Raw genomic sequence first — 24616 nt, 5'->3', positions numbered from 1 at the left:
ATCCTCATGGCCTCATGGGGTCTCCATGCAGGAAACCAGCAAACCTGCTTCACACTGCCCATGGCCATTTCCAAACACAAGACCACATTGCAAATTCAATGGCCCTCTCCTGTTTTTTTTTTTTTTTTTTTTTTTGGTTTTTTGAGGTAGGGTCTAATTCTAGCCCAGGCTGACCTGTAATTCACTATGGAATCTCAGGGTGGCCTTGAACTCATGGCAATCCTCCTACCTCTGCCTCCCAAGTGCTGGGATTAAAGGCGTGTGCCACCACGCCCGGCTTCCTGTATTTCTTATACTCCACAATACCAGGAAGAGTGCCAATTTGTTAATACAGGGGGGAAGCAGACTTTGAAAACAGGACACTTCTTGAGCACTCCGGCCCCTCCAAAAGAGTCTACATTCTTCCTGTTACCCCAGTGCAGGTCAGCTGGCCCAATCTCAATGGTTGTAATCTGCCAATTGCAGCTGAATGGGCAGCAGTTCACCCAAAGACTTTTTTTTCTCTGTGCCATATCCCTCTGCTCACACCAGTTCATTTCTACGCAAAGCAACCCTGCACAACTTCTCAGGACACGGGCATAACAGCAAGCTTCCCACACAAACTGCTAGCCCAGTCCAGGCAAAGCTCTTTCTCACCCTCTTAAACCAAACCTTACAGTCCATGGTCCTTATTGAGGTCTTTCACTCTGACCAGAATAGTCCATCAAGCTGTACTTACAGCACTTCAAGGCATCTCTTAGGCCATGGTTTCAGATCCTTCCACATTCCTTTTGAAAATCAGCTCCAAAAGGCCAAAGCCACATAGTCAGGTATCTAGCAGCAATCCCACTCCGCGGTACCACTTTACTGTGGCAGTCAGGTTCACATTGCTGGTAGAAATCACCTAACCAAGAGCAGTGTGTGGGAAAAAAAAATAGGTTTATTTTGGCTTACAGGTTCGAGGAGAAGCTCCACGATGGCAGGGGGAAATGATGGCATGAGCAGAGGGTGAATATCACCCCCTGGCCAACATAAGGTGGACCATAGCAACAGCAGAGTGTGCCAAACACTGGTAAGGGAAGACTGGTTATAATTCCCATAAGACTGCCCCCAATAACACACTCCCTCCAGGAGGCTTTAATTCCCAAATCTCCATCAGCTGGGAACCTAGCATTCAGAAAACCTGAGTTTATGGGGGACACCTGAATCAAACCCCCCCCCATTTAGACCATACCGCACAGATTGAGAGCTTTATTTCTACCATGTGGGAGCATGGCTGCAGCTCCCCAAATCCTTGCTAGATGGCATCCTCTCTCCACAGAAGAGAAGGCTTCTCTGAGGCCCACATTCCAGCTGCATCTGTGGCTCCTGCATAGCTTGTCTTTGGATGGATGGTCAGTCCATGCTGTGGCTTTGAGAGATCACTCCAGAAGGGAATAATAGATGGTCAAGCCAACTGGGTAGATAGACCTGTCTGTTCTATCTGATTGCCCCCAAATCAGTCTGTGTAAAACATATTACATTTGTGTGTGTGTGTGTGTGTGTGTGTGTGTGTGTGTAACAGGTGTGTGCCCCATGTGCATGTGTGCCAAAGGAATCATTGGGTGACCTTTTATTCATCTGTTTGTGTATTTCCTTGAAACAGGGTCTGTCCCTCAACCTGGAGCTGCTGTCTTTCAGGGAGCCCCAGTGATTCTCTTGTCTCTGCCCCCTATGGACTGGGGTGGCCCAGATTTTTTTTTATTTTAGAGAGAGCAAGTGTAAGAGAGAGGGAGAGAATTGGCACCCCAGGGCCTTAGCAGCTGTAATTGAACTCCCAATGCTTGCGCCACCTAGTGGACATGTGCGACCTTGTGCTTGTCTCACCTTTGTGCGTCTGGCTAAGGTAGAACATGGGTCCTTAGGCTTCACTGGCAAGCACCTTAACCACCCTTAACTTATCTCTCCAGTCCGCAGATTTTTTTTTTTTTTTTTAACATGGGCTCTAGGGAGTTGAACTTGGCGGTCTCCAGCCAGAGGGCCTGGTCCCTAAGTAGCAAGCGCTCTTGGCAGCCACTAACCCTTCTCCCCAGCCTGCATTCTATATATATATATTTTAAACTCCGGGTATTCAATAGACTTCATTTAACATGTAAGTAGCTAGCTGAGGCTTCAATAAGGGGAGAAGGAGATTCTCCTTCCTAGGGGTAAATTAAATATTCAAATATCTGTGATGGCTTATTTTAGAACAATAAAAAGTTTATTCTAAGGTTTCTGAGATAATTAGGCCTAGAGTCCAGAGCAAGAGAGACTGTATGTTATTACGAAGTCAAAGCTATGCTGATAGCTCACCTCACTCATGAGTCACCTAATGCCGAGGGCCTGGTTAAGCTTTCATTCAGTTTGGTTTGCCTCCTACTTTTTTCTTTTCTTTTCTTTTTGTTTTTTTGAGGTAGGGTTTCACTCTAGCTCAGGCTGGCCTGGAATTCACTATGTAGTCTCAGGGTGGCCTTGAACTCATGACGATCCTCCCATCTCTGCTTCCCGAGTGCTGGGATTAAAGTTATGTGCCACCACACCCGGCCTCCTCCTCCTTTTTATTTATTTATTTATTTGAGAGAGTGAGAGGGAAAGAGGTAGACACACACACACACACACACAGTGAGAGAGAGAGAGAGAGAGAGAGAGAGAGAGAGAGAGAGGGAGAGAGAATGGGCATGCCAGGGTCTCCAGCCATTGCAAACGAACTCTAGATGCATGTGCCACCTTGTGCATCTGTTTTATGTGGGTACTGGGAAATTGAACCGAGGTCCTTTGGCTTTGCAGGCAAACGCCTTAACGACTAAGCCATCTCTCCAGCTCCTCCTCCTCATTCTCCTTTTTAAGAAGCAGCTTTTCGGATAGCTCAGCTGTTAAAGATGTTTGCTTGTGGGCTGGAGAGATGGCTTAGCGGTTAAGCGTTTGCCTGTGAAGCCCAAGGACCCCAGTTTGAGGCTCAATTCCCAGGACACATGTTAGCCAGATGCACAAGGGGGCGCTCGCGTCTGGAGTTTGTTTGCAGTGGCTGGAGGCCCTGGGGCACCCATTCTCTCTCTCCCTCTTTCTCTCTGTCGCTCTCAAATAAATATATAAAAATAAAAAAAAAAATCTTAAAAAAAAATGTTTGCTTGCAAGAACTGCTGGCCTGGATTCAAATCCCCAGTACCCATGTAAAACCAGTTGCACAAAGTGGCCCATGAATCTGGAGTTTGCAGGGGCAGAAGGCCCTGGTATACCATTCATTCTCTTTCTCTCTCTCCAGTAATTTTTTTCTTTTTACTTTTTGGGTTGTTTTTTGAGGTAGGGTTCTACTCCTTGAACTCATGGTGATCCTCCTACCTCTGCCTCCCAAGTGCTGGGATTAAAGAGTGCACCATCATACCTGTTTAGCATCTTTTTTTGCGGTGGGGAGGGGGCGGTTTCGAGGTATGCTTTCACTCTAGCCCAGGCTGACCTGGAATTCACTATGGAGTCTCACAGTGATCCTCCTACCTCTGCCTCTCAAGTGCTGGGATTAAAGGCGTGCGCCACCATGTCCGGTGTTGCAGTCTGGTTCGCATTGCTGATAGAAATCACCCAACAAAGAGCAGCTTCTGGGAAAAAGAGATTTATTTTGGCTTACAGGCTCGAGGGGAAGCTCCACGATGGCAGGGGAAAACGATGGCATGAGCAGAGGGTGGACATCACCCCCTGGCCAACATAAGGTGGACCACAGCAACAGGAGTGTGCGCCAAACACTGGCATGGGGAAACTGGCTATAAAGCCCATAAGCCCGCCCCCAACAATACACTCCCTCCAGGAGGCATTAATTCCCAAATCTCCATCAGCTGGGAACCTAGCATTCAGAACACCTAAGTTTATGGGGGACACCTGAATCAAACCACCACAACTGGCTAGCACTTTTTTTTTTTTAAATGAGAAAGTGAGAACAAAAATTGTGGCAACAGAGCCTCCAACCCCTGCAACTGAACTCCAGACGCGTGTACCCCCCACACACATGTCTACCTTGCACGCTTGCATCACGTTGTGCATCTGGCTTTACATGGGACCTGGAAAGTTAAACATGAGTCCATCTCTCCAGCCCAAGCTTCTTCTTTTTTTTTTTCTTTCACTTATTATTTTTTTTTGGAGCGTGTATGTGGGGAGTGGTGTGTGTATGTATAGTGTATGCATATGTGTGTGTACATAGACGAGTGTGTCCTGTGCACATGTGTGGAGGCCTGAGGCACATGTCACATGCCCTCTTCTTGTCCATTGTTTCCCCGAGACAGTCTCTCACTGAACCTGGGATGCTCTTTTTTTCCCAATCAGACTGGCTGACCAGATGGCTGCAGCGTCTCCCGTCTCTGCTTGACCCAGGACTGGGCTCATGGGTGTGTGGTCGGTCATGCGCAGCTTTTTTTTTTTTTTTTTTTTGGTTTTTCGAGGTAGGGTCTCACTGTGGTCCAGGCTGACCTGGAATTAACTCTGTGGTCTCAGGGTGGCCTTGAACTCACAGATCCTCCTACCTCTGCCTCCCGAGTGCTGGGATTAAAGGCGTGCGCCACCACGCCCGGCTTATGCGCAGCTTTTTACATGGATTCCAGGGATTGAACCCAGGCCTCTCAGGCCCTTTCAGACCCTCCTCACGTTTGCATGGGAAGCACTGTTACCTGCCAAACTCCTTCCCCAGCTCCTATCCGCCTCACGCACGTGAGTGCGTGTGTGCGTGAGTGCATGTGTGCGTGTGTGTAGAGGTCAGAGGACAACTTTGGAGTGCCAGTTCTCATCTTCCACTGCACTTGAGAAGGTGTTTTGTTGTTTTTGCCACTGTGAATGCCAGGCTAGCTGGCCCAAGAGCTTCTACGTTCCCCTGGCTCTGCCTCCCTCTTTTATGGTGCATTGGGATTACAGATGCATGTCTGGTTCTTCAATGTCAGGCTTGTGTTGCAAACACTTTAAACCACTGATCCATCTCCCCAGTCTTTTCTCATTCTCATCCAAGAAGTTGAAAAGAAACATTGACAACCTCCATAGATACAACGTATCATGATCATAATCCCCTCCCACCACTCTCCTTTGTCCCCTGTCCCTCTGTACTGAAACATCTTTTTTTTTTTTTTTTTTTTTCAAGGTAGGGTCTTATTCTAGCTCAGGCTGCCCTGGGATTCACTATGTAGTCTCAGGGTGGCCTCAAACTCACAGCCATCCTCCTACCTCTGCCTCTCGAGTGCTGGGATTAAAGACGTGCACTACCACACCTGGCTGAAACTTTTTTTTTTTTCCCCTAGGTAGGGTTTTGCTCTAGCCCAGGCTGACTTGGAATTCACTATGTAGTCTCAGGCTGGCCTCGAGCTCACCCAATCCTTCTATCTCAGCCTCCTGAGTGCTGGGATTAAAGGTGTGTGTCTCCACACCCAGCCCCTCTTCTATCTTGATTTTTTTTTTTAATTTTTTGGTCTTATATTATGTAAGTCTTATCCTGGTAGCCACAGCCAGCTGTGAAGTCACAAATGCCACAGACACCTTGTCTCTGCATGTCAGTGTTCCAAAGTCCTCCTCTCCTGGCTCTGACTCTTACATTCTTTCCACTCTTTCATCGATGGTCCCTGAGCTTTGGAGAGTGTGGTAGAGATGTCTCACCTAGTGCAGAACACTCCCTCTGTCAGTTGTCAGCACTCTCATAAGTTTTGGGTCACCCCAGTGGTCACTGCCATCTGAAAAGAGAAGCTTCAGCCGGGCATGGTGGCGCACGCTTTTAATCCCAGCACTCGGGAGGCAGGGGTAGGAGGATTGCTGTGAGTTGGAGGCCACCATGGACTACATAGTGAATTCCAGGTCAGTATGGGCTAGACTGAGAGTCTACTTCAAAATAAATAAATAAAGAAAGAAACAAAGAAACAAACAAGGAAAGAAAGAAAGAAAGAGAGAGGGAAAGAAAGAAAGAAAGAAATGAGGGCTGGAGAGATGGCTTAGCAGTTAAGCGCTTGCCTGTGAAGCCTAAGGATCCCGGTTTGAGGCTTGATTCCCCAGGACTCACGTTAGCCAGATGCACAAGGGGGCGTATGTGTCTGGAGTTGGTTTGCAGTGGCTGAAGGCTCTAGCGCACCCATTCTCTCTCTCTCTCTCTCTCTGCCTCTTTCTCCCTCTGTCGCTCTCAAATAAATATATAAAAATAAAAAAAAAGAAAGAAATGAAAAGAGAAGCTTCTCTAAACCAAAGTGAAAGCAGCATTAATAGGTACATCAACATAAATAGCAATTGGTGGGCAGAGAATACCCATTTAAACAAACAACAGCCATAGCTTCCCAGTGAAGGCTTAAGACCTTCCAAACCACAGGCTTCTGACTAGGTTGTTCAGCATCGGGCTTGAGTTCTCTCCTATGGAGTGGACCTCAAGTCTAATCAGAGAGTAGTTTCTTCCCCCCACCCCCACGCACACTACATGAAATGCAATTATTGCACTAGTGGTCACATCTTGCTGGGCTGGCCAGTTGTGCAGCTTGCATGGTGCATTGCTGGTTAATAATGTTGATGACTTTTCTTCCCCAGCAGCCTGCATTGCATTTTCTCTTCCTTTCCTTTTTTTGACTAATTTTACTTACTTTTTTTTTCAATTATTTATTTGAGAGTGACAGACACAGAGAGAAAGACAGATAGAGGGAGAGAGAGAGAATGGGCACGCCAGGGCTTCCAGCCTCTGCAAACGAACTCCAGACGTGTGCGTCCCCTTGTGCATCTGGCTAACGTGGGACCTGGGGAACCGAGCCTCGAACCGGGGTCCTTAGGCTTCACAGGCAAGCGCTTAACTGCTAAGCCATCTCTCCAGCCCCAATTTTACTTACTTATTTGACAGAGAAAGAGGGAGAGAGAATGGGCACGCCAGGGCCTCCAGCCACTGCAAAGGCACTCCAAACACATGCACCCCCTCGTGCATCTGGCTAACATGGGTCTGGGGGAATGGAACCTGGGTCCTTTGGCTTTGCAGGCAAACGTCTTAACCTCTAAGCCAACCCTCCAGCCCCTGCATTGCGTTTTCTAGCAGTATGACAGGTAGTCAGCAGGGAGAAGACTTCCGGCACGGCTGCAGCTTGATTTCTCAGCGTCCTGCATGCTCCCTCAGCAATTTTTGTTTGTTTGTTTTCAAAGTAGGGTCTCACTCTAGCCCAGGCTGACCTGGAATTCACTTTGTAGTCCCAGGCTGTCCTTGAACTCACCGCGATCCTTCTACCTCTGCCTCTTAAGCACTGTCAAACACCTTAACTGCTGAGCCATCTTTCCAGCCCCCAATTTTTAAAATGCATTTTTAACATTTTATTTATTTATTTGAAACAGAGAGAGGGAGAGAAAGAGACAGAGAGACAGTGAGAATGGGCACACCAGGGCCTCCAGCCACCGCAAACGAACTCCAGATGCATGTGTCACCATGTGCATCTGGCTTATTTGGGACCTGGAGACTCAAACCTGGGTCCTTAGGCTTCACAGGCATATGCCTTAACCACTAAGTCATCTCTCCAGCCCCTCAATTTTTTTTTTTTTTTGAGGTAGGGTCTCACTCTGACCCAGGCTGACCTGGAATTCACTCTGTATTCTCAGGGTGGCCTTGAACTCACTGTGATCCTTCTACCTCTGCCTCCTGAGTGCTGGGATTAGAGGCGTGTGCCACCATGCCTGGCCCAAATTTTTAAAATATGTTTTACTTATTTATCAGAGAGAGAGAGAAAAAGAGAAAAAGAGAAAGAGAATGGGCATACCAGGGCCTCTAGCCACTGCAAACAAATTCGACACACATGCCACTTTGGCATCTGACTTACATGGGTTCTAGGGGATTGAACATGGATCTTTAGGCTCCACAGGCAAGTGCTTTACTGCTAAGCCATCTCTCCAGTGCAAACATTCTCTTTGTTTTGTTTTTGGGGGTAGGGTTTCATTCTAGCCCAGGCTGACCTGGAATTCACTGTGTAGACTCAGGGTGGCCTCGAACTCATGGTGATCCTCCTATCTCTGCCTCCCAAGTGCTAGGATTAAAGGCATGTGCCACCACACCCGGCAAACATTCTTTTTTTTTGAAATGAAAAGGAATGGTTTATTTCTGGCATGCGCTTTCCTTTTTTTTGTTTGTTTTTCAAGGCCAGGTCTCACTATAGCCTAGGCTGACCTGGCACTCTGTAGTCTCAGACTGGCCTCATATTCACAGTGATCCTCCTACCTCTGCCTCCTGAGTGCTGGCATCACAGGCATGTGCCACCACGCCTGGCTACACTTTCCTTTAAAAAAAATTTTTTTTATATTTATTTGAGAGAGAGAAAGAGGCAGAGAGTGAGAATGGGTGTGCCAGGGCCTCCAGTCACTGCAAACAAAGCCCAGATGCATGCACCCCCTTGTGTATCTGGCTTACGTGGGTCCTGGAGAATCAAACCAGGATCCTTTGGCTTTGAGGGCAAATGCCTTAACTGCTAAGCCATCTCTCCAGCCCTACACTTTCCTTTATAAAAATATTTTATTCATTTGCAAGCAGAGAGAGATAGAGAGAAGAGAGCCAAAGAGATAGGGAATGTGTGCACCAGGGACTCCAGCTGCTGCAAATAAACTCCAGATGCATGGGCCACTGTGTATCTGGCTTTATGTTGGTACTGGGTACTTGAACTCAGGTCATCCACAAGCGCCTTTACCACTGAGCCATCTCTTCAGCCCCCTGGCTCAGACTTTCCTGGGGGTAGTTTCAGGCTGGAGAAAGCATGGCAGAGCAGAAGCCGGGCAGCACATCTTGTCAGAGCAGCCTCAAATTAGCGGGACACAGGCAGGGCTCCAGGTTAAAGTAAGCCTAAGCTGTCAGACATGACTAAGGGCCCCAGGCTTTGGAGAGGTTGCAGCAGCCTGAACTGTCAGACACATGTCCGTTCAGACTGGCAGGGAGGTTCCTTCCCCCATTCTCAGGGGTTGCAGTGAGCCTGGTTCCCAGGACAAAGTTTCAGGCTCCGAGATGGGCAGGAAGTAGGGCCACTCCTTCCCCCAGCCCAGGACACCTGGATGCCCTGAGACTAAGGTTTCGCTCATAGCCCTGTAACCTTTGGCCAGTTGCCTAGGAAACTCCTTATATGGTATCAGCCAGCAGCCTTCACACAGCCCAACCCCCTGTGACCCGTACCCCATACCTCTTCCTGCCACTACGTAGATCACCTGACTCCCTATGTGCTGGAATGAACGTGCTCTTATGCCAACTAGGCATGGGCAAGCAACCTTTGAACCCACCAATCTCCTTAGGACCCTCTTTCTGTGATCTCTCAATTGCTTATAAAAACTCAGTCCCCTGACAAATAAATGAGCTGTTCTCTGAAGCTGTCTCCTGGGTGTTTCTTCCCATCACACTCACTGCCCCTCAAGACCCTGCTCCACAGTCGCCTGGATGCCTTTGGGGAGCTGCTGTGCAATAGCCCCTGAGGAACCAGGAACCCACAACACGTCTCCTCCAGCAAGAGTGGACTCAGTGGAGAAGACTGAGCAGGGATCTCTCCCAGGAACACCCCTCCTCCAGCAAGCCTCCACCTGCCAAAGGCCGCGTCGGTGGTCTAAGTTCTCAGATTCTGCGAGGGGTGATTTCCTGTTGACAGTGTTCAGGTTTTGTTTACATTCATAAAGACGTGTCTGGTGGATTTGTTGTTGAAACTCTTCCATTCTGCCGAAAGGCTATGGACTGAAGTTTAGGCTACACTCCATGGTACAAATCCATTCTCTGACTCGATCAACTCTGGTTTGGTTATGCAGTGCCCCCCAAACATCAGACTGTTGTAGCTCTCCAGCATTATATCCCTGTCGAGGGTCCTCTGAGCAGCACTTAGGAGCTGCCACTCTTCCTTGGTGAAGTTCACAGCTATGTCTTCAAGTGATACCAACTCTACTTCTGGCTGCTGCGGCATAAGGAATCTTTCTCCCCCCCCCCCCCCCAGGTAGGATCTCGCTCTAGACCAGGCTGACCTGGAATTCACTATGTAATTTCAGGGTGGCCTTGAACTCACAGACATCCTTCTACCTCTGCCTTCTGAGTGCTGGGATTAAAGGCGTGCACCACCACGCCCGGCTCCATGGGATGTTTTTTATAGTCATGGAAGATGTTAATAAAAATTGAGAAAAAAGAAAATATATGCATTTTTATGCTGGGCATGGTGGCATACACCTTTAATCCCAGCACCTGGAAGGCAGAGGTAGGAGGATCACTGTAAGTTCAAGACCACCCTGAGACTCCATAGTGAATTCCAGGTCAGCCTGGGCTAGAGTGAGACCCTACCTCGAAAAACCAAAAAAAAAAAAAAAAAATCCCATGGTAATACCTCCCCCACCCCACTTTCCCCTTTGAAATTCCATTCTCCATCATATCCCCTCCCCATCTCAATCAGTCTCTCTTTTATTTTATTTTTTATTTATTTGAGAGCAACAGACAGAGAGAGAAAGAGGAAGAGAGAGAGAATGGGCGCGCCAGGGCTTCCAGCCTCTGCAAATGAACTCCAGACGCATGCGCCCCCTTGTGCATCTGGCTAACGTGGGTCCTGGGGAATCGAGCCTCGAACCGAGGTCCTTAGGCTTCACAAGCAAGCGCTTAACCGCTAAGCCATCTCTCCAGCCCGAGTCTCTCTTTTATTTTGATGTCATGATCTTTTCCTCCTCTTATGATGGTCTTGTGTAGGTAGTGTCAGGCACTGTGAGGTCATGGATATCTAGGCCATTTCATGTCTGGAGGGAGCACGTTGTAAGGAGTCCTACCCTTCCTTTGGCTCTTTCATTCTTTCCGCCACCTCTTCTGAAAAATGCATATATTTTCTTTAAAAGTTACTCCAGGGCTGGAGAGATGGCTTATCAGTTAGGCATTTGCCTGCAAAACCAAAGGACCCAGATTCGATTCCCCAGGACCTATGTAAGCCAGATGCACAAGGGGCACGTGCATCTGGAGCTCATTTGCAGTGGCTACAGGCCCTGGTGTGCCCATTGTCTCTCTTCTCTTTCTCTCTCTGCTTGCAAATAAATAAATAAATAAAAATACAAGTAAATTAAAAAAAAAAGTTACTACAGGGTTGGAGAGATGGCTTAGCAGTTAAGTTAGGCTTGCCTGTGAAGCCCAATAACCTAGGTTCGATTCCCCAGTACCTATGTAAGCCAGATACACAAGGTGGTGCATGCTTCTGGAGTTTGAATGGCAAGCCTAGTCTTTCTCTCTCTTTTCTGCCTCTCTCTCAAATATTTAAAAAATTACTCCAAGCCAGGCGTGGTGGCACATGCCTTTAATGCCAACACTTGGGAGGCAGAGGTAGGAGGATCGCTGTGAGTTCGAGGCCACCCTGAGACTACATAGTGAATTCTAGGTCAGCCTGAGCTAGAGTGAGACCCTACCTTGAAAAACCAAAAACCCAAAACAAAACAAAACAAAAAGTTACTCCAATGATATTCTAGCTTAAATCTTTGAGGCAATTTTTCCATAAAAGGCTCATGTACAAGTGTCTCGACTGATTCACAATTTTTTCTTTCTTTCTTTTTTCCTAGGTAGGGTCCACTCTAGCCCAGGCTGACCTGGATATCACTCTGTGGTTCCAGGCTGGCCTTGAACTCACAGTGATCTTCCTACTTCTGCCATCATGCCTGGCTCTGATTCACAATTTTAACATCATAAACAGTACAAACTCAGAATTCTGATATATTACAGTACATTGTCAAAATTACCAGGAAAACTGGACTACCTCACCCAGAGATGTTACAGAGGCACAGTTCTGACCAGACAATGACCAAAGAGAGGTTTATATGCAAAGCCAGATGCACAAAGCAGTACATGTGTCTGGAGTTTGCTTGCAGTGGCTAGAGTCCTTGGCACACCCATTCTCTCGCTCTGTCTGCTTGCAAAGCAAATTAAAATATGCAGGAGTAATTGAAAATACAAGACATATATGCATGAGTGTGACTTCAATTTGGTATTTAGTATGCTTTGTACTGTAGGATATAAAGCTAACCCATCATCTATGGAATGTTCAGCTGACACCTGACAGTCAAAACTTCCCATAACTCAATATCCCATTATGTTCTGGATGAACCAAAAAAATAAAATAAAATAAACAACCAACCATCTTTATACAAATTCATCTGGGTTGCCATGGGTACTATTGTATAGTCATTTCCATCTAAACATTTCATTCTGTGGGCTCATTAGGATGTTCCAAACTGAAACATAGGCTTAATAAGACTTATGGTAGTTGCTGAAACTAAGACTCAGAGGCCCCTTCTCAAGGCTACGTAGGGAGTGAAAACTGCTTGGGAGAGAGAGTGACCAACTGAGTTGCCTGCTGCACTCCCAGCATGAGACACAGCTTCCCTGAGCCACTACCCAGGCTGGGGTGGGCTTTTTCATAATGCAGCTCCCCTAGTTGCCCATAATCCTTTGAGTAACCCCAACAGACTCGCTGGTTCACTAAGCTAGCCTTGGTTGGGACTGTTTCTTTGGTCTGTTGTCAGTCCCCTCTGGGGAGTGGGGGCGTGAGTAGATGTTTGTTCATGTCTCTCCACGAAAAGCTTAACCCAACAGGTTGAGTACCAGGGAGAGCGTCTGCTTGGGACTGAAAGTGTCTCAGACAACTTTGCAACAATTCAGGGCCCTGATAAGTCTACTGTCAGGACTCTCCTACCTAGCTATGGCACCAAGGAAGGGGTCTTTACTTTTTACCATAGGAGACTATAATAACCTACGAGATGGCAGAAGTCTGGAGACCTGGCTGAACCGTTCAGAAGTCACTCTACAGTGGGGAGCTGACGGGAGCCCGCTGCGCTGTGAAATCTGTTGCAGAGCTGGTTGTTAAGCTGCCAGTAGGTCAGTCACTGGACAGGTTCAGGGAGAAGGACCCAGATTTAAGATTAACTGGTTCATTTTGAAATTTTCAGTTCTTAAAAGACACATGTTGTTCTGTCAGTTTCCTTTTTTTTTTTGGACTATTTTTTTTATTTTCACAATTTTTATTAACATTTTCCATAATTATAAAAAATACCCCATGGTAATACCTCCCCCCCCCCCCGCACTTTCCCCTTTGAAATTCCATTCTCCATCGTATTACCTCCCCATCTCAATCATTGTACTTACATATATAAGTACCCTCCTCCCTTCCTTTCTCTTCCCTTTGTATCTCCTTTTTAACTTTCTGGCCTCTGCTACTAAATATTTTCCTTCTCACACAGAAGCCCAGTCATCTGTAGCAGTTTCCTTTTTTTTCATGTATCACACGTCTATCATGCCTCATGCTTTGCAGCCATTATTGACTAGGGTGATAGTATGTTTTTTGTTTTTTTTTCCTTCAAACCTATTAAGTTTGAGCTTCATTGTGGTATTTGGCGAATATATACTTAACGTATATATATGCAATATATACACAACATATACTTAAAATTGGATAGGATTGTCAGGTTGGCTCCTGTGGTTGAATCCCGGTAGCTTCATAATCAGAGAAAAGAGACAAGTGGGTACACAGGCTCCACGTTCTTACGCCAGCTATGCCACTTTCCATACTACCCCAGGGTTTTCCCATTAAGACCATCCATTATCAGATAGGGACCCTTCACTTTAGACTTCGAGAACTATGAGCCAAACCTTTTCTCCTTAAAACATACCCAACCTGAGGAATTGTGTTCTTAGCAAGGAAAATGGACAAATGTGGACAAAGAGTGAGTTGACTTGATATATGAAGGTGTCGTAATAGAGCCAGACATGGTAGCATACACACCTGTTAGTCTTAGCATTTGGAAGGTAGAAGCAGGAGGTCCATAAATTGGAGATCAACCTGGGCTACACACTGTCTCAAAAAACAAGAAAATCAGCCAGGCATGGTGGTGCACACCTTTAATCCCAGCACTAGAGGCTGAGGTAGGAGGATCGTTGTGAGTTCAAGGCCACCCTGAGACTACATAGTGAATTCCAGGTCAGCCTGGGTTAGAGTGAGACCCTACCTCGAAAAACTGAAAAAGAAGGGGGGTGGGAATTATTATGTATAATTAGTATATGCTAATAAACACTGAAGTTAAGGGCTAAGGAGATGGCTTTCAGTTAAAGGCACTTGCTTGCCAGCCCGAGTTCAATCCCCCAGCATCCACATAAAACTGGATGTAAAGTGGCACCTATGTTTGCAATCCTAACATGCCTTCAGCAATAGGAAGCAAAGACAGGAGAATCTGGATGCTCACAGCCCAGTCTGGTGTGCCCATGCAGTGGCAAAAGCAAGCCCCATCTCAAAAAGACAAAAGGAAAGGACAAACAGCCAGAGGTTGTCACCTAACCTCCATAGGTACACTGTGGAATTTGTGCTCATATATGCACACATACACATCTACACATCTATACATACATCTACACACAAACACATGTATATGTACATATACACACATAAATGGACTCGATTTTAAGGAAACAACCAAGGAAAATAACTGGTAAATTCGAAAAAAAAATTTATTTTTATTTATGTATTTGAGAGTGACAGAGCAAGAGGCAGAGAGAGGGAGAGAAAGCGTGTGCCCCAGGGCCTCCAGCCACTGCAACTCCAGATGAGTACGCCACCTTGTGCATCTGGCTAATGTGGGTCCTGGGGAATTGAGCCTCGAATCGGGGTCCCTAGGCTTCACAGGCAAGCGCTTAACTGCTAAGCCATCTCTTCAGCCTGAGTGCTAACATTTTTAATGTTAAATTTGGAGACCCTGGGGTCCTGCGCAAAGAGATATTTGGAGGGAATATTAAGGCACTTCCAAGTACCTTTCAGCTCACATTTCCCCTCTGCTGGAATTTCCCTTGGTGCCTGAGACCACTACTTCCTGTTTGCAAAGTCCTGGTGTATGCTGCATCTCCACAATGGTTCCCACTCCATCACCGAGGTGGTCTGCAGCCCAGCTTGCCTTCCGGCTGGTGGTGAGCTCTGGGAAACTGCCTGTACTCTGCAGTGCCCGGCACGGTTCAAGTAAACCTTGAAGAAGGGAACACATGAGAGAATGGAATTTCTATCTCCAGCTGCTTCCTGAAGACTAGCAAGCTAAGAGGCCACAGCAGATGAGAACTCTAGCTACAGCCAAGGCGATTATTCAGGCGAAAGGAATCTACATTTCAGAAGGAAGGCAGATTGTGGCTTTCTAGAATAGCAGACTTTTATTTACAAGAACTATGATCCAACGGCTATCTATGAAAAATACATGTGCCCAGGGAAGAACGACTGCTTCTTTTGCACTTTTGGCTCAGCCGGTCCTGGGAGCAGTTGGGCTGGTGTCTGTGGGCGGCACTCAGGTTCCTTCATTCTTGCGAGAGCCTTGCTTGGCTTTCCGTTCTTGCTCTCAGCTGACGACCACCTATTCCCAAATTAGCTATTGATACTTAATAGACTACTCTGCCTCAAAACAATTTTTCAAGGGGACGGTGTGAGCTGTTATTACAGTTAATTGAAAGGAATGAGGCTATCATGGTAGAATTATAGGCTGGAAAGGAAAACTCCCTGAGATCATAATCATACAGTCAACCACCTGCATTGCCCTCCTGCGCGTTCACTCTGAAAATATAACTTTCACAACCAAGTGGTGCTGGCCAGCCCAAGCCAGACAGAAATTAAGTGCAGATTCCCATCAGCTGGACAGGTTCAAGTCCCATCTTCTACTTACCAGTTGTGTGACATTAGGAAAAGCATACCTCTCCTTCTCTGTAAAATAGAGAGCAATGTTCCCTCTCTCATCTGGGACGGATGTCGTGTTCAAGAAGATAATCCCCGTCAGTGAGCCAGACTAGGGTTGAGTAAATGCTATTATTTTTTTCATTCTTGCGTTAAAATGTCCTAAATTAGGGCTGGAGAGATGGCTTAGTGGTTAAGCGCTTGCCTGTGAAGCCTAAGGACCCCGGTTCGAGGCTCGGTTCCCCAGGTCCCACGTTAGCCAGATGCACAAGGGGACGCACGCGTCTGGAGTCCGTTTGCAGAGGCTGGAAGCCCTGGCGCGCCCATTCTCTCTCTCTCCCTCTGTCTTTCTCTCTGTGTCTGTCGCTCTCAAATAAATAAATTTAAAAAATGAACAAAAAATAATATAAAAAAAAAATGTCCTAAATTAGCTGGGCGTAGTGGCACATGCCTTTGATCCCAGCACTCGGAAGCAGGGGTAGGAGGACTGCCATGAGTTCAAGGCCACCTTGAGACTACATAGTGAATTCCAGGTCAGCCTGGGCTAGACGGAGACTCTACCTTGAACCCCACCCCCCAAAATAAAGTGAGAGAGAAAAAAAGTTTTTAGCCAGGTTAGTAAAGTAACTAGCAAAATATAGTACACAGAAAACAGTTTTAGCCAGGCGTGGTGGCTCACACCTTTAATCCCAGCACTTGGGAGGCAGAGGTAGGAGAACTGCCATGAGTTCAAGGTCATCCTGAGACTACACAGTGAGTTCCAGGTCAGCCTAGGCTAGAGTGAGACTCTACCTCGAAAAACCAAAATGTCCTAATTTCCTCATAGTGGCACAGATTCTTGACCAACAGCCATATATTTTGTAGGCAGGATATATTTGCCTACAGTGGACAGAGAACTGGAGAGGCTAACACCTTCTTGCTCAGTGTTCCCCGGGACTCATTCCCTCTGGGTCTATTTCACATCTGTAAAATAAGGGAGACAGGCAAGGCTTTACAGAGTTGTAAACTAGACTATTACTAGAGGCCAGAGAGGTAAAGTCATTGGTCAGTTGGGCTGGGTATGAGACAGCAGAGCATGGTGGGAGTTCCGGTGAACAGAAGAGCATAGCTACTGACTTTCATGACTGACAGAACACTGGAGTTTTTCTAAAAAAGAATCTCAGGACCTGCTCCAGACTTGGGTTTGCATTTTAACCAGAATCTGCACTTATAAGATACCCAGGATCTGTGAACACAGGAAGTTTGAGAAAGTTGTTAAGGAGCACAAGTTATGTAAAGGTATTCACATTTAGTTATTTAATTTCTCCTTTTAAAAGTTATTTGGGGGCAGCCAGGCATGGTGGCACACACCTTTAATCCCAGCACTTAGGAGGGAGATATAGAAGGATCACTGTGAGTTCAAGGCCACCCTGAGACTACATAGTAAATTCCAGATCAGACTGGGCTAGAGTGAGACCCTACCTCAAAAAAACAAAACAAACAAAAAATTTACTTGGGGGCTGGAGAGATAGCTTAAGGGTTAAGGCACTTGCTGCAAACTCATGTTTGAATCTCCAGGTCCACAGTGATGCAAGCTTGCAATGTTGCACATGTGCACAAGGGAACGCACACATCTGGAGTTTGCTTGCAGCAGGTGAAGGCCCTGGCATGCCTATTCTCTCTCTCTCAAAAAAAAAAAAAAAATATATATATATATATATATATATATTGGGGGGGGGTCTGGAGAGATGGCTTAGCAGTTAAGGCACTTGTCTATGAAGCCTAAGGACCCAGGTTCGATTTCTCATTTCTCATGTAAGCCAAATGCACAAGGTCTAGCATTTACTGCAGTGGCTAGCGGCCCTGGTACACCCAATGTCTCTCTCTCTCTGCCTTTTTTTCTCAAAGAAATGAGTAATTTTTTAAAAACTGTTTTTTTGTGGGGGGGGGCAGGGTTTCACTCTAGCCCAGGCTGACCTGGCACTCACTCTGTAGTCTCAGGCTGCTTTGACCTCATAGTGATCCTTCTACCTCTGCCTCCCAAGTGCTAGGATTAAAGGTGTGTGCCACCAAGCCTGAACTTTACAATTTGGTTTTTAAAATGTCAACCAAGGGCTGGAGAGATGGCTCAGCAGTTAAAGGTGCTTGCTTGCAAAGTCTGATGGCCAGGGTTCGACTCACCACTACCCACATAAAGCCAGGTGCAAAGTGGTACATGCATCTAAATTTCGTTTGCAGTGGCAAGAGGCCGTGGTGTACACTACTCTCTGCTTGCAAATAAAGAAATAAGTAAGTAAATTACTTTAAAAAAAAAAAAAGTTCAATCAAGCTGGGTGTAGTGGCTGCAATCGCAGCAGTTGGGAGGTTGAGGCAAAAGGGTCAGGACTTCAAGGCCGGCCTGGGTTACATTAGACAGTGTTTCAATATAACAGAAAACAATTCAGGCATAGCGGCTCATAGCTATAATCCCTGCAGGTGGATCGCCATGAATCCACGGTCAAATCAGTCAAATGGCCTACATACCTGAGTTCAGGTCAGCCTGGGCTAGCAGTGAGACCATCTCAAAAACAACATAAAGCACACACGAAACAAAAGGATAACGAAATCAGCTCAGGGCTGGGCCAGGTCCCTAGGTTCCTGACACATGGCCACTGCACTTGGTGAGCCCTACTTTGAGTCCGTCTTTATGAGACGGATCCTTTCATAGTCAGTACCCTGAGCATGTAGAAAAGACCAGGCCATGGGCGCCCGGAGCCTAAGAAACTGTCCGCTCAACTCTGTTTTCTGATTGGCCAACAAGAGGTTGCAGGAGACCCACTGACCCAGATCCAGACAGGAGGAAGTGGTGGCGGCCGGTACAACCATCTGGGAAAAAGAAAATCTCAGGCTGTTAGAAAGTGCACGAGCCTGGTGTCCGAGGCCTGGAGACACTATTAGTTTCCTTATATTCTCCAATGCATAATGACTGTTCCCCGTTTCTCTCGGCACCTCCCAGCCACTTCCTGGCAGCTATGGTGCATGTGTGGGGGAACAGAAGTGGCTTTTTTTTTTTTCTTTTCCTCCTCCCTTTGCACAGAACAGGCCCAGCGCTGGCTTCAGAGCGGATATCCGGCCCTCAGGAAGCAGAAGAGGCAAAGGCCTCATTGTTCCCAGCCCCACCCCCAGCGCGTAGGGCTGTCCTCGAGGACCCCAGGTGACCCGGAGAGCCCATCTCCCCGGACGTGGGCCTTCGGAGGCGGCTGGGCTGAGTCCGGATCTGGAATCCGACGTTCTCCAAGGGGAAGGAGCCGAGTGCTCCCAAGTCACACCAGCCCGAGATGGGAACGCACGTCCCCGGCGGATGGGCGCCGGCCCGACTGTCAGCTCATGCACGCGGGAGCGGGCTCCGGCCGCCCCGTCCGCGTTTGCAACCCCCCGCCCCGATCCCGCGGAGTCAGGGGGAGGTGAGCATCGCTGGCTGGCGGGCCCCGCGAGCTGCCGAGCGGCCCGCACGCGGCCATCGACGTCCGCGGGCGCTGCCGCTGCCCCCGCCGCCGCCGCCGCCAGGGGGCGCTCGGGCCGCGCGGCCGCCGACCGGGGCTCCGCGGGCTCGCGAACCCCGGCTTCCCGCCCTCGGAGCAAACACAGTGCACCTTTGTCAGCGAGCCGGTGCGAGCGAGCGTCCGACGGCGGGCCCCGTGGCGCGGCCCCGCCGTGTGAGTGCCGGATCCCGGGGTCGGGGAGCACCTCGCCGCCTCAGCCCCCTCGTGTCCCGGAGGAGATTTTTGGTGGTTTGCGTGCAGCCGGGGCCCCAGCATTCCGGCCGCCGTAGCCTGTGGACTCTTTACTTTCCGGGCTCTTGGCGGGGCAGGAAGGGGACACTCGCCCCTGGAGACTAGAGGTTCCGGCGCGACTGGATCGCTTTTGACTCGCCCGCCAACGCGGTTGGGCCGCCTGGGCTCGGCGCCATCCGGGCTCACATCCGCCCCGCCCCTCCCCGACGCGCCTCCGGACTACAAGTCCCAGCAGCCTCCGCGTCACGAGCGCAGGGCCGGGAGGCGCCCTTGAGCCGGCGCGTGCGCAGTGCGCTGGCCCGAGTCTGGAGTACCACACCCCCCCGGGAGGGACGGAGGGGAGGCTAGAAGCATCCGAGGCATTAAAGCATCCGAGGGAGCCGGAGGGGAGGAGAATGGAGTGACAGAGACACGCGGAGGGTGGGGGGTGGGGGGGGAGAGCGCCGAGGGAGGGGGGAGGGGGGACACAGAGGGAGGAAGACGCGGCGGCGGCGGCTCCTCGGTGCACAGAGGGGGAAACTCCGAGGGCTCGGAGCAGGAATAATGCGGTAGCAAGGCGGGCTCCCGGCTCCCGGCAGCAGCGGCGGCGGCGGCGGCGGCGGCAGCAGCAGCCCGAGCAGCGGCAAGCAGCAGCACTCCAGACGCTGACAGCCCCGCCGGCCGGCTGCCTCGCTGACCGCCGACTGTCAATGGAGCTGGAAAACATCGTGGCCAACACGGTCTTGCTGAAAGCCCGGGAAGGTAAGCAGAGCGGGCTGGGTCGGTGCGTGCGTGCGTGCCTGGCGCCTTCGCTGCGGGCCGGGCTGCGCGGGTGCAGGATGCCCGCAGTTGAGTTGGTGGCGGGCAGGGTAGCTCGGAGGTCTGTCTGCAAAGGTCTGGGGAGGTGTGTGTGTGTGTGTGTGTGTGTGTGTGTGTGGGTGGGTGGGTGGTGGTGGTGGGGGAATCTTGCCCTTGGGCACGAGAGAATTAGCGGTTGGGCAGAGAGGGTTGCAGGGATGAGTTAAGGTGCTAAAATATTACCCTCTAGTTTCCAACTGGAACCCTACTACTGATCGTGCGATCTCCACAGCTGTTGAAAGGTCACTCTGGAAAAGGCATGCCTTCAGGAGAGAGGGGCAAACAAACGCGCCAATAAAATAGCTTTTCGAGTTGGTCCGGGATGGTTCTGTGAGTGTGAATTGGTGTGTGTGTGTGTGTGTGTGTGTGTGTGTTTCTTGGGGGGGGGAGGTTGTTGAAATTAGCAGAAGCCAAGTCTGCCTGCCCAGGCTGACTTGATATAGACTATTGGTGGAAACCATCCTCTGGGAATGTTTCTTAGGGAGATCTCGTCGTGTGGAAGGAAGCCTTTTAAAGGCAAAATAAGATGTTGAGGAATTTTAGCCTGTTCATAGAATAGCGAAAGGACGGATGGCTTTACATATCACCAAGAAAATAATTCAGGATCTTTCAGGGTGGGCTATTATTTTTATTTTTCTGGGGCTGGGAGGCAGATAACTGTTTGGTTTGGCTCCGCTAAGAAAGGTAAGTGTGCTGCTATTTAGATGCATTTTGGATGCCTGTCATTAGGTCTCTTGCATTTTAGCTGGCTTGAAATGTCATCTGAGTGGTGTGGGTAAGGTTCTAAGTCATACCTGTAAACACATATTTTGACTCTCCTTTGAGATGGAATAAAAGAGTGGGGGCAAAAAGTGGCTCAGAAACTTAGATACTTCCTGAAAGGATTGTGTTGTATTCTTGTAAACACACATATTTAGGAATACCTGGGATTTATGTAACATCTCCCCTGTCAAGATTTGGACTCTGGTGTTCAGCCTTTTTATAAAAAGGGAAGTGGTTTTCCCTCTCCTGGGAGGAGGCAGTATTTGATACCCAAGGTAGAAGGCAGACCAAGGTCTTGCCTTTGCTTGGTTCCTCGGTAAGCAGCCCATGAAAATGCCATACCCTACTTCTTAATATTTTCATTCACCCACTTTGATGAATGAAGGAAGAATTTCTGGCGAGCAATAAAACGACTCATGTTTATCCAGCCCATTCCATCACCTTGTGGCTTGGTACATGGTGTGCGGGCGGTGATGCATAGCCCACCGTGGGCTGGGTTTCATCGACTGGGCCTGGCATTCGCATTGCCCTTTCCGTCACTTGTCGCTCTAAAAGCAGCCGCTCTGAAGATTTTGAAAGCCCCAAAAGGAGGCAGTGCCGTGTAAAACAGCAGAGTTTCGCATGTGCGGTTCTGGATATTCCTTCACCCCTTTTCCGAAACAGATTATTTTGAGGGGAGACTATTTCTTACTTGGAGATGTTAGGTTCTAAGACATGAAAGCACATTACCCCCCTCTCACCTGACATGTTCCCCCCCCCCCCCAGGTAGGGTCTTACTCTAGCCCAGGCTGACCTGTAATTCACTGTATTCTCAGGATGGCCTCGAATTTACGGAGGTCCTCCTACCTCCACCTCCCGAGTGCTGGGATTAAGGACATGCGCCACCACACCCGGCTGTCACCTGACATGCTTAGGGTGGAGAGGGGTGCTTTCTCCCCCTGGAGCAGATCGGGACAGTCAGTCCTCAAGGGTCTGAGAGCGCCTGCCTCCAGCCTTTGCAGCTGGCCCCCTAGCGGTGTGATACGGTGGTGCATCTCTGGGTCCCCGGGCTGTGAACGTTGTTAATTAACCCTCCCTCCATTCTGAAATTAATTCTTGGGAAATCTCTGGGTATGATGGTGCTGGGAGATCTTGGAGGCCCCACTGGTTCGTGTTGTTGTCGAGGGAGTCTGCTCCCCAGATTCGCTGGGCTCCACATTTGTTTGCCTGGAAGGCTGTGCTTCTCTGCTCAGCATCTGCTGGCTTCTGTAACATATTTTCATTTATTTGCAAGCAGAGAGAGAGAGAGAAAGAAAGGGGGGGCGGGGAGAGACAGACAGATTGAATGGGCACACCAGGGTCTCCAGCCGCTGTAAATGAACTCCAGATGCATGTGCTGTTTTGTGCATCTGGCTTTATCTGGGTACTGGGGAACAAAACTCAGGCTGTTAAACTTTGCAGGCAAATGCCTTAACTGCTGAACCATCTCTCCAGCCTGCCTGCTCACTTATTTACAGTTGTTTCATTTAGAGGGGGCCAAGAGATCACACTTCCCTCTCCACTTGTTCTTCCCAGGGTTTTGCATCGAAACAAATTTACTGGCTGATATTTTTGTTTGTCAGATTATAAAATAGCTTTTTCCAGGGCCTTGGGGTGGAGAGCCGCAGGCTGGAAGTGTGTGTGGAATGACAGGCTCCCATTGGGGCGGAATTACAGTGATTAGAAGTTCTCAAGAATGTGCCCTTCACTTTTTTCCTCTTTTAAAGTCTTTCAATTTTCCTGTGAGAGTTCAGTAGTTATCTTATAGTGAGAAATAGCTCTTGAGAATGCCTTCGAAACTGGGAGGGTTTTGCCAGCAAGGAAACAGAGAGAAAGAGATTGGCATATAAGGGCTGGAGAGATGGCTTAGTGGTTAATGCGTTTGCCTACAAAGCCAAAGGACCTTGGTTCGATTCCCCAGGACTCACGTAAGTCAGATACACAAGGGGGAGCATGCATCTGGAGTTTGCTTGCAGTGGCTGGAGGCCCTGGTGTGCTCATTCTCTCTCTCCAGCTCTCTGCCTCTTTCTCTCTGTCTCTCTCAACTAAATAAATAAAAATAAAGCTTAAAAAATATTTCTGGAAGGGGCAGAGGAGACCCCTCAGTGGGTAAAGTGCTTTCTGTGTGGTCCTGAGTCCTGACCTGAGTTTAAATGACTAGATTACAGTACTTGGGGAGATGGCGATAGGAAACCCCTGGGGCTTACCAACTAGCTAGTCTAGATGAATCAGTGAGCTCTAGGTTTGTCTGGAGATCCTGCCTCAAAGAATGAGGTGAAGAGGTATTGAATAAGACACTCAACTTCAAACTTTAGCTTCCACATGCAGCACAAATACATACGAAACACATACACCATATGTGTACATATACAAAATTACTTCTTAAAGATGCTTGTGGGGCAGGAGAGATGGCTCAGCAGTTAAAGGCACTTGCTTGCAAAGCCCAGTGGCCAGGGTTCAATTCTATAGTATCCACATAAAGCCAGATGCACAAAGTAGCACATGTGTCTGGAGCGCACTTGCAGTTGTAGGAGACCCTGGCATACCTGTTCTCTCTTCCTCTTTCTCATTGTCTCTCTCATATAAAGAAATAAGTAAATAAATAAAATATAAAGAAAGATTTCTTGTGAATGGTTACAGATGAAAAATATAACTGGTGAATTTGAAATTCAAGTTAGTTCACTTAACAAAACACATTCTAAACAATTTTAAATGTGGCTTTCAAGTAAAAGTCCTGTTTGTCCCAAACAATACAGAGACAGACCTTGAGGAAAGACAGGCACACTTTGTGAATGCTGTAATTTGCAGATGTCCAGATTGGTGAGTAATTTTGGGCCTTTTCTCCTTCCTTTCTTTTTTGGAAATAGGTTTCTCATATAGCCTATACTGCCCTTGAACTCACTATGTAGATCAGGCTGGCTTTGAACCTCTGATCTTTCTGTCTCCACCTCTTAAGTGCTGGGATTAGTGGTGTATGCCATTATACTCTGGTTGGACCTTACCTTTATTTTGTTTCTGTTTTTGGAGGTAGGATTTTGCTGTAGCCCAGACTGAGCTGGAATTCACTATGAAGTCTCAGGGTAAACTCATAGAGCTAGGGTTGAAGGTGTGTTCTACTGGGGGTCAGGGGTGTCTTACCTTTTTTCTTTTTGGTTTTTATTTTTTCAAGGTAGAGTCTCACACTAGCCCAGGCTGACCTGGACTGTGATGCTCCTACCTTGAGTGTTGGGATTAAAGACATACATGCCTATCATGCCTGACTTTGGGTCTTATCTTTTTATGTTTATTTTTTGGTTTTTTGAGGTAAGGTCCCACCATAGCCCAGGCTGACCTGGAATTTACTATATAGTTTCAGGGTGGCCTCAAACTCACAGTGATCCTCATACCTCCGCCTCCTGAGTGCTGGGATTAAAGGTGAGCACTACCATGCCTGGTGGGTCTTATCTTTTGATACTCATTTTATTTCATTTCATTTTTAAAATTTATTCATTTATTATTTATGAAAGAAAATGCCAGGTATGGTGGCACACGCCTAAATCCCATCACTCGAGAGGCAGACATAGGAGGATTGCTGTGAGTTCGAGTCCAGCCTGAGGCTACATAGTA

The 24616-nt window shown here is 48.1% G+C and overlaps 2 protein-coding genes across 2 annotated transcripts in view; both read left to right on the top strand.

Annotated features, from left to right (window-relative positions):
* The first annotated feature begins 18960 nt into the window (after nucleotides 1-18960).
* Nucleotides 18961-20069, top strand: LOC123457676 (translation initiation factor IF-2-like). Its single transcript, XM_045141858.1, has 3 exons — nucleotides 18961-19427; nucleotides 19501-19703; nucleotides 19972-20069. Exons 1-3 carry the CDS (start codon nucleotides 18961-18963, stop codon nucleotides 20067-20069), a joined length of 768 nt encoding a protein of 255 aa, XP_044997793.1.
* The window catches only part of Grk5 (G protein-coupled receptor kinase 5), a 230300-nt gene continuing 225683 nt past the window's right edge, over nucleotides 20000-24616 (top strand). Inside the window, exon 1 of the mRNA XM_004659294.2 lies at nucleotides 20000-20134. Coding sequence (XP_004659351.1) covers nucleotides 20083-20134 — 52 coding nt within the window. The 5' untranslated portion in view covers nucleotides 20000-20082. The remainder of the gene's footprint in view (nucleotides 20135-24616) is intronic.

This window comes from Jaculus jaculus, chromosome 1 (assembly GCF_020740685.1).
Source record: "Jaculus jaculus isolate mJacJac1 chromosome 1, mJacJac1.mat.Y.cur, whole genome shotgun sequence".
Taxonomy (NCBI): domain Eukaryota; kingdom Metazoa; phylum Chordata; class Mammalia; order Rodentia; family Dipodidae; genus Jaculus; species Jaculus jaculus.
The sequence above is the reverse complement of the archived record's forward strand: the minus strand, read 5'-3'. Positions and strand labels throughout refer to the sequence as shown.